Source organism: Aplidium turbinatum, chromosome 2 (assembly GCF_918807975.1).
Source record: "Aplidium turbinatum chromosome 2, kaAplTurb1.1, whole genome shotgun sequence".
NCBI classification, from domain to species: domain Eukaryota; kingdom Metazoa; phylum Chordata; class Ascidiacea; order Aplousobranchia; family Polyclinidae; genus Aplidium; species Aplidium turbinatum.
The window spans coordinates 50,690,580-50,700,642 of NC_137473.1; the positions used below are offsets into that span (position 1 = coordinate 50,690,580).

General features: G+C 37.5%; 1 protein-coding gene across 1 annotated transcript; it reads right to left on the minus strand.

Moving 5' to 3' along the window:
- Positions 1-8,445: 8,445 nt before the first annotated feature.
- On the minus strand, positions 8,446-9,504 carry LOC145764386 (uncharacterized). Its single transcript, XM_082576003.1, has one exon. The coding sequence runs from the start codon at positions 9,502-9,504 to the stop codon at positions 8,446-8,448; it is 1,059 nt and encodes a 352-aa protein (XP_082432129.1).
- Positions 9,505-10,063: the final 559 nt, after the last annotated feature.

Genomic DNA, 10,063 nt, shown 5'->3' on the forward strand with positions numbered 1-10,063 from the left:
GGCTGACACGAAGAGAGGTTTCAAAGTTATTAAGTAAAAAAAAAGTCAAAATTCATGGTTAGGTCAAAATTTTCTTTTAACGTAGTTTTTCTTCTCTCTATTGATATTTTATTAAATCTACACAGATATATACTGATTTTTTGTTGCAATTTCTGTTGCTATTCTGACGTAATAATCGATTTGTTGCAATTTCTGAGGTAATAATCTTGTTTCGCCCACTACTGACGATTGAATATTAGCCAGCTACCCGGCTGTTGATGAGTTGGTTGCCAGGGTTAAAGCAGTGACCATTAATAACAGGTCAAGAAGAGCTAGTTTAACTTCCATTGGCCAACCTCCACAGCCAAATGTAACTAGATGGGCCTTTGGTTGAAAGCTGCTTTCTATTATTCAAGAAGTCTACCAAAAGTAAGAAATATTGTGGAAGACTTCCATGATGGTGGATTGGTGGTGTCTTGCTGCGGCGTGCTCAAGATGCTGTAAAAGCTCCCAATTTAGCTACTCACTTTGTAGAAATAGAGGAGCAGTACAGTGCACTGTTTGATATAATTCAGAAGATGGAAAACAGCCGTTACACCATTCAAGAAGCTTACCAGAAAATGAGGTCTCTTAACTTTGGTGTTGATGGCTGCCAAATTGGAAAATATATTCAAGCAAAAATCTTAAGGAGTGGCATCAAGTGCATTGTGAAAATGGGACGAGATGATATTTCACCACATTTTTATAGCCGGCTGAGGAATTCCCAAGCAACTTCTGTATCAGTAGAGAGAAGCTTCCCTATTTTAGGAAAAATTTTGGCGAGAGACAGAAACTTCAAAGGCGATAATGTGAAACATTACTTGATGTTGAAGTATAATAGTGCAGAACCCCCTCAGTAATTTCGGGATATTTAGACACTCCATATTTATCTTTTGCAGTTTTTTGAGTGACTTTCATTACCTGTTCGTTAGCTGTGGTGTCGTTGAGTCTTCCACATTTTTCTCATATTTCAATAGAAAAGAAGCTATCCTTACCTAACGGTTTTGATTTCTAAATTTCACGTTTGAGTTGCAAACGAAGAAAGTTATTGGTCAAAATTAAGTCAAAATTTGTAAATTATAAAGTCAAAATTTCAAGTTTTTAGGTCAAAAAATTGGTTGCCCTAGTCATCATGGTACAAAATTGAATAAATATTGTGAGAGCATTTAATCTTTAAAGAGATAGTGGCATAAAAAACAGTTCCTACATATTTTATGAAAGTCAAAATCTACTTTCCATTTGCGGTTTGTGCGTAATCAAATACAGGAACAGCCCAAACCAAACAAGGTGTAGACTGCTTTGAACAGGCAAAGGAAATGCACGCAAAAAGTGACGTTCAAGATCTAGCCTAATGAAGCAAGCGACTGATAAGATTTTCTAAAGCCAAAAGCTGTCGTTGTATAAGTTAAGTGTGTATGTTAAAAAGTTAATCCACACAGAACAAAAACAGTTCACAAAAATTAATTTACAAAGAAAGTTTTTTCGAATTTAATCAAGTCCGATTTCATATGGTAGAAGTTATAATTTTTTGGAGAAGAATATAAAGTTGCAAGGAAGATAATTTGTGCGTCCATTTTCAAGCATGCCATGAATATCTTGCCAAGTAGAAGTATTCGAAACAAAAAAGTTTTCGAAAGCATTTCGCTTCGAAAGAAAAGATTTTTATGAACTTGTTTTATTGATTGAATTATTTTTTTTTTTATTGAATTATTTATTTTATTGAATTTTTGTTTCATCCTGACGCAGAAGTTTTTTTGTTTCGAGTTAAATTTTTGTATCAAGAAATTGAATTTGATCAAAAAAATCTTTTTGAAGTGTGCATGGTCTGATGATAGGACCACTCACCAGGGGCGGTTCCAGCAAGTAACTTAAAGGGAAGGGGCGTTTTTTACAAACCACAACAATTGGTACGTTTGCTTCGATCCGATCTTGTCAATATAGGCTACGTTGAATACTGACTTTTTGGGTTTTAGAGAGCGATCGTCTCAGTTGCCCCCTCTAGACCCGTCACTGTCATTTATGTGGCCTCAGATTGCTTCCAACATTGCTCATATTTTTTTCCAACGTAGATCCAATGTTTCATCAACTAGCCACGCAGCAAAAAATTGAAACAGTAGCAAGTAAATGTTTCTATCAAGTTGAGATCAACCTAGTTGGCAGCAGCAAATTTAATAGAATTTCGACATTTTAAACAAATATTGTAGGAATTATGTAGCACCTAATCATCTTAATCCACAATAGGCTTCCGTGTCAAAACTTGATCCAATTCATACGAAATTACAGCGCGTTGAGACTAAGTAAAATGCCACTTTCATTGTGCTAAAAGAAGCCAGCAGCTAGACGTGGACAATATTGTGGCAACAAAATATAGCAGGTTGCAATGTTTTTTTGTCAATTATGATTTCTTTCAATCGTTTTATTTCAGGTTTATCCTTCCTTATGCTTACACACGAGTTATTTTTCACTTATGGCATTGAGAATGAAGCGATTATAGTCGAAAGTAAAGTCAGTAAGGTACAGCAAGAATATACTGCGACTTTTAATTGCAGAAAATTGGGAATTGTGATCCTATCAGACCGTCATAAAATACCAACCCGGAGAACCTGCTCTTTTATCTCTCGAATATGTGATGATAGAAAATAAAACATCAAACTGAAACTAAATGGAGAATAAAAGTACAGCTTATCGTTCCCTTTAACTGAAATGCGACGCTTATCCTTTGCAGTAAAGTAGCTCTACTTAGATTAAAATAGCAGTGAGTTGCTTGTGTTAATTCAAAATCAATCTGAACTGCTAGAAATATGTCATCAGATGCTTTATCTATTTTAACTCCAACAGCCAGGCCCGGATTTAGGGGGAGGCAGAGGGGGCAGTTGCCCCGCCCCCCCCCCTGACTTTTGAAGGGCCACCCTATGTGGAAAAAAATGTGATTTTGTGTTATTTTTTTCCTTTTGGCCTTTAAAGTTTCTGCAAAATGCTGTGCAGTACTGGACTGATGCTACTGTAGACGTAGGGATGGTTTTTCGCGCCGTAGGCGCAAAAGTTATTTTTGCACGGGGCCCCCCGATCTAAATAGTGCCCCGGGCCCCCACATCAGCTAAATCCGGCCCTGCCAACAGCACTAGCAAATTATTGCTTTATCATTATTTGACAACAACCAGACGTGGTTTATTAATTAGTGTAATATCAGTTCAGTCGATACTGCGCCTTGGGCCATTTCCAACGATGCACTCTGCAGTTTGCCCATTTGACTACTGCTGCATAGCAGTTGGATCTTGGAAGGCGTGGCTTTGAAAGCGTAATGTTTTAACTTGATTAGATGTTTTGGAGTGCTTCAAGTGAAAGAACATTTTAAGTGATATATTTTCGGTTCATTTGTGTTAGGGTATAGGTACGGTACTGCAGAAATTGCTTCTTTGCCTATTTTGCTATAGCCAATTCATCATTTTTTTTAAAATAAGCATCAGTCAGTTTGTCAGAGGCAAATTTTAAAGCAGTTTTTCGTTAGTTACACTTGCAGGCCTTGTTAATATCACTTAGAAATAAATTTCACTTTGCAAAAAATACAGCCACTTTGTACCTATTTGTTGTATCGGAAGACTACAAAAATGTTAGCAAACTTACTCTAGGTTACGGTTTTCAGATTTTTCAGCAAAACTTTTTTCATTTGAGTCCGCCCCGAAAGCTCAGTTGGTTAGCGAGTGACTTCTGGAACGAAGAAGCTTTAAAATCAAGCGGCGTTGGTTCGACTCTCGGGGTGTGCGCTTGAGCAACGCATGTTAAGGACTGCTTTCCATTCAGGGGCATCTAATGGATGGAATAATTCCCCGGCAACAAGATTTCAACAATCGGAAACTTCACTCTGTCAATCTCGGTGACCGGGCCTGCGTCAGTGATTTAAAGCCTCTACAAGTATGCGAAACTGCCAGGATTAAACTCTTCAAGAAGATTCCCCAGTCCGAGGATAAAGATTCAATCAATCAATCAAACTCAGTAAACAGAAATACTGCTTCGTTTATTTGGCCTATAATTGTACTATTCAGTATCCTAATAAAGTGATTAGTTACATAAGGTAAAACTACAAAAGAAAAAATTAAAAAAGATTATTTTTGTTTCTTGTCCAGAATCTAGAAACGCGTTTATTTTGCAAGTTAAACTTCAGCACCCTACTCCAAGCCACCAACTTTCCAAACAAAGTACGACAGAATCTGTTGACACAACTCCAGTCAAGATTTAGTCATGGACAAAAGATGGACATCTGCTCCTCCGTGGAACCTTTCTTTAAGCACGTCTGCTACGAAGGAGCTAGACCTACATGAGGATCTCCACGATTCACGAGCTTATGAAGTTTTTAGATTCGTCAGTCTTTCTGTATTTACTTTGGTTACTTTCTACATAAGCACGTCACAATCGGTCTATGAGATCAGAGTGCACAAAAAAGAAAACAACAATACGACAAGGCTATTTATTTTTCATGGTTATTTAGAGAAGAAAAGGATACTGTCGAATCCAGAAAAATTACCAAGATTAATGCGCTTGTGTTGTATTATTTGCTCTATTTTTGTAACAGTTATATATATAGTAAAGCTATTCAATGCTATTACTCATGAAGTTTTTGACAACTTTCACCCCTGCGACATCGTATTGAACACAGTTTTCACGTTGCATATCTGGACGAAAACTTTCTTGTACTTATTGCTATGGTTCCGTCAGAGGTTATTTTATTCTCTGCCAACAGTAACTCATTTAATCAATAAATGTGCCCAACATTTAAGCCAAGCATCACTTGCTGCTATTCTTGTAAACAGTGTAGTTGTGCCTGTGCTATTTGGAGTGTCCCGACGTGCAGTAGTAGACCATGGAGAATGTCATTTTCGAGCTGATACGACTGTAATTGGAATTTACTTATCCATATCCTCAGTTATGTCTGTCTGGTTTCAAGCCAATTTGCTTTTTCTGTTCGTTATGCCGTTGATAAAACACAGGTTAAACATTCTTCCTATAAGTAGCTCCCGCCATCAGGCATCTGATCACTTGGCTTCGATTGTTAAGCGAGCTTGCTACGTCACGTTGATTTGCGTCATCAGTGACATCATTTTAATCACGTCGCTTTTCATTGCACCTCAAAACGAAAAAATGCAAACTGTTCTTGAGGATGTTATTTTGCTTGTAATCGTCGTTGCATCAAATCTCATTTTTACAAGTTGGCGAAAGAGGTTATTCCCCTGGTGTAGAACGAAACGTGGCGGAAATGTCTTTTCGCATCAATTTCGGCAGAAAGTTGAAATTAATAATATTTGTAATAACATGACATCTACTTCTCATATACCCGCTTAAAGCTCCAATGCTGCACCTAATTTCAAAACAACCAGGTGTATTAGCCTACACATTAAAATTCGCTGCTTTTACATTAATTCAAAGTCTGCAGACAATGTAATCAATGTAAAAATGACAAAATTTGCTGTCTGGTAAAGTTCTGTTTTGAACCGGAATTTCTCTCTTTTTTAATAAAACCTATGATTTTGTAACGCACACTTTTCGTCATGCGAACTTCTGTTTGGTTTTGCTTAATGATGACGTCTGGTTTCTGATTATGACCGAGACGTTTGATTTTAGATGTAACAGGATTCAAAAATCACCACCATTGTTGTAGTTATTTGGAGCTTTTACGCCAAATTTCAATATTCTATTTTATTTTCGATTGAAATAATTGAGGATGCAACAATTAAAATACGATTAAATTAATTACTAACTCCAAAATCAGAAAGAATAGCCTACAGGCTAAACACTGTAGTGATCATCCATCCTACAACTATTATTTTTATTAAATTCCAATTCAATAGCATCACTGCTTTTAAATTTAAAGAAAAAATTTGTATTGAAGTAATTTGCGAAAGTAGCGTATGGGCTATATGATTTGCACGAATAACACAGCGCTTCATTCACACAATATCAAAATGCAAAATTGTCCAAATCATTGAAAACAAATCCGCAAGGTGCCGATAAAGAGCAGTAAAATTTACTGATTGAATCTTTATCCTCGGACTGGGAAACCTTCTTGCAGACCTTAATCCTGGTAGTTTCGCACACTTGTAGAGGCTTTGAATCACTGACGCAGGCCCGGTCACCGAGATTGACAGAGTGGAGTTTCCGATTGTTGCCGGGGAATTATTCCATTGATTAGATGCCGCTGAATGAAGAGCAGTCCTTAACGTGCGTTGCTCAAGCGCACACCCCGAGAGTCGAACCAGCGCCGCTTGATCTTGAAGCTTCTTCGTTCCAGAAGACACGCGCTAACTGAGCTATCGACTGTGCGGGAGACTGGTTTCGTTGCAAACCATTTTCAAAAGCCACTGAATGTCACAAAAGCGCTACTAGTGGCGGATCCAGGAAGGACTATTGAGAAGATTGCTTCGTTAAAACACAACAAAGTAGCTTTATTCAGAATGTATTTGCAAGTTCGGTTAAATGTAGTCCTACCCATCATTGTTTTTTGTTAAAATCCCCTTCCCAAGGCTATACTTGCTTTAGATCCGCCACTGAGAGCAACACATTGCAATGTCACACGTAGGCCTAACGACACGCAGGCTACTATACGGGTTTTTTATCAATACGCTTTCAAACCATACAATCCTGATTCGACTCCGGACAAGCGTGTTGTTGAAAAACATTCCGCTCACTTGTACCCTGAGTAGTATTGACTGCTAACTTCAATAAGAACATCTTCTCAATCCCCAATGCAAGATTCAAATTTGGAAATCACCTTTGTTTTGTAGAACTGTAAGTCTGTAACAATAACATGAGCATTGTGCAAGCATAGCCTATGTACATAAAAGTAATGTTTTTTATACAAACAATATGTGCGTAATTTCATTGAGCAGTATATAAATCTACGACTGCTAAACTAGCTTGATTGTAGGGAAAAGGAATAGAATTGATAATGTATAGGAAATAATGGCTACGTAAATATAAGAAAAGAAGCATATCAGGGCTATGGTTCGATTCTTAAGCATTATAAGGACAGCTCTTCGTTCAGCGGCACCTATAGGGGCTAGATTAATTCACTGACAACAGCACTGAAACAACAGGCGGAAACTTCACTCAATCAATCTCGGCAACCGGCTTGTGTCAATGGTTCAAAGCCTTTACAAGTATGTGAAATTGTCAGGATTAAGCTGTCAAAGAAGCTTCTTCAGTCCAAGGATAAAGATTCCCGTAATCAATCATCTGGAAATTTTAATGGTAATGCACTTTTCGTTTACCAGGTTGGTGTATAAATATTGCAAGCTATGGAACTTCCAGTTATATCAACAACAAAAAGTTCTAAAAAATTAATAAAGCACATTTGTTCCAGCCGTCTGTGCCTCATCAGTTGTGAAAATAAACCATTGTTTCCACTAAAGTAAAGAAAACAGTCACTACAAGCGATGGAGGTCAGGATAAGATCGCAATATTGATGAGAAAGCAATGATGGACATAATGAGATCGCAGTACTGATGAGAATCGAAAGACAAACAGCTGTTTGCCATTGGATTTCGTCCACAGAGGACAGGCGAAGATGAAACGATCTTTACTTAATAGTAGGCTACAGCAGCGGTGAAATTAGTGTAGTCTACTATTTTGTAACTGTGTGACCGTTATTTGGCAATCGACGGGCTTTTAAGACAGAAGTAAAACGTAAATAAAATGAAAAATCTTGGTAACAACTCTAACAAAATCAGTTAAGATCGAGAAAGAAAAACATCTAAAAAGCATTTGACATGTTCTGCAACTATGCAAGTTCATTTTTATAGTGCGCACAAATACATTAAAAGCATAATATATTTCTAAAAAAGCATTGCCTGTATTGAGAAAGAACCGATATCATGGACTGCAATATCTAATTAAAGAATATACAGTATAAGCTGATAGTATTTATTAAATTGATGCTCGAGAGGCATTGTGTTCAAAGTAGATGTAACTTCAACCTGTTCAAAAGTTTAATCTAAAAATACAGGAAAGAACAGACAATTAAGTGTAAAACATGTAAAACGTATAAAGAAATTTAGCACAGTTTCAGCTGGTCTGCAGGGCTACGATCCTTCGCATTAAGCGGATGGAGAAAAAAAAACGAAGTGAATCTATGTGACCAAGACCACCTACAATCCTTTAAAAAAACTAATGATAAAATTAAAAAATAATTTTTATTTAGTTGCTGATTTTACTCATTTGTGGATAAAAAAAAACGAACTTGGCTTTATAGTGTGCTCTAAATCAGATTTAAAAAAAATGGATAAACACGAAGTTAGTTCTTCTGGTTAACACTGAGCGTAATATGTATCTTCACAACAAATTCAATCGCAAAAAAACAAACTTTCAGTTGCAATCACGGATTTTTCTAATAAAATCTGAACTAACTATCCACTGCAGAGTTAACAGTATATTGGATCAAACGAGTTCTTTATCTGTGTGGTTGATGATATTAGTGTCAGTCATGGGAACTTCAGAAGATTTTTCTATTGAGGCTGCTTTCTCGTTAGAAGTTCCGATTCCTGAAGAGGTTTCGCTGCTTTTGGAAGGTGAAGTTGAACCAATTTTAATACAAGGGAACAACCTCTCTTTCCAATCGACAAACGTGGCAATGGCGCATGTGGTGTTCAAAAGAATATTAGCATCGGCAACTATTTGAGGAATGATATTGATTTCTGTTACTACAGCAACGTTGACTATGACGACAATAATGTCACTGATGACGCAGACAAGAGCCAAGTAAAATGCTCGGCGAATAACACGGACGAAACCTTCAACCTTTTTGTTGATAGGTTTCGATTTTTGGGTTCTTGATTTCAGTGTTGCCCGATGCTTAACAAGTGGATAAACAAACAGGGCTAGCAATATCAATTGAAATCCGGTTGCTATGACAGCAAGGGCACCCCAATGGTATTCTGTGGGAAAAGCACTGCTTTGCAACTTGCACCCATACCTTGTCCTCGTGTACCATTGGGTGGAGTCAAACACTGCTGGGTTGATAAAAGTTATCAGTATCAAAAGTATCAGGGTCATTGTACTGAGGATTCTTGTGTAACACGAGGTCAGATGCCGGGTACTTGCGTTTACGTAGAACGACCGCTGACGGAGCCATAGCAACGCGTAGACAGAGATGAAGATGCAACTTATCAAAGTGAAATCAATCTTTATCAACGCATCGCAAAATCTTATGTCTTGAACAAGGTCAAGGTAGATTTGGAAAACTTGAGAGGCAAAGGCTAATGTACCGATCAGAGCTGCCGCTATTGCACTAATTCTCATCATCGCGGCGTAGCGTTCTTTTGAAGGCCGACGAACGGCTTGCTGATATTTTGAGTTTCTTATCCTCCATTCGTAAATCAGCAACGCTATCACTATGTAAGCCCCGGTGAGAGTTGCAAGAACTGTTGTGATGCCTAAGACGGTTAGTCTTGTCATAGAAACTTCTGTCTGCCCAGAGATAGTTTTATTCTCGCTCATAAGCTGAGCACTTGTGTTGGCAAATGGCGCTTTAGTTGACATTGCACTTGCACAACAAATTATCACCTTAGTGTAGAAACCTGGAAAATAAACATCTTATCAGCTATCACGTGAATTGATGTAGATACAATTGCATAGGTAGGCTTTAGTCATTTAAAACAAACAAAAAAATCCACTCCTAGACAACAACTTTACCTGGTCCAGATCTTCATCAGATCTGGACCACATGAAGTCCCAGAAAGCACAATCTATCATTTTTAGATTGATACAACGTCTGCAGACGTTAAATCAGTGTAAAAGTGACTGATTTTGCTGTCTGGAGTGGTTGTCTGGGATAGTTTATGTTTTAATGTTTTTTAGTCGCCGGAACCTTAATAATGATGACATTCTCTTTTGATACAGCAAATGTTTGTCCTTAATTAAACCAAAAGATAGTATACTTCGAAATTATATGTCTTGCATTAGTACACCACAACCTTTCTTGGGCAAAATAAAACCAAGACAAGATTTCCAGAAATTTGTTTCGTTACAACTATGTTTGAATCCACCTGACCAGGCA

Bases quoted from the DNA above. Each gene is read 5' to 3' on its own strand.
- LOC145764386 (XM_082576003.1), bottom strand. From the start codon at position 9,504: ATGAGCGAGAATAAAACTATCTCTGGGCAGACAGAAGTTTCTATGACA.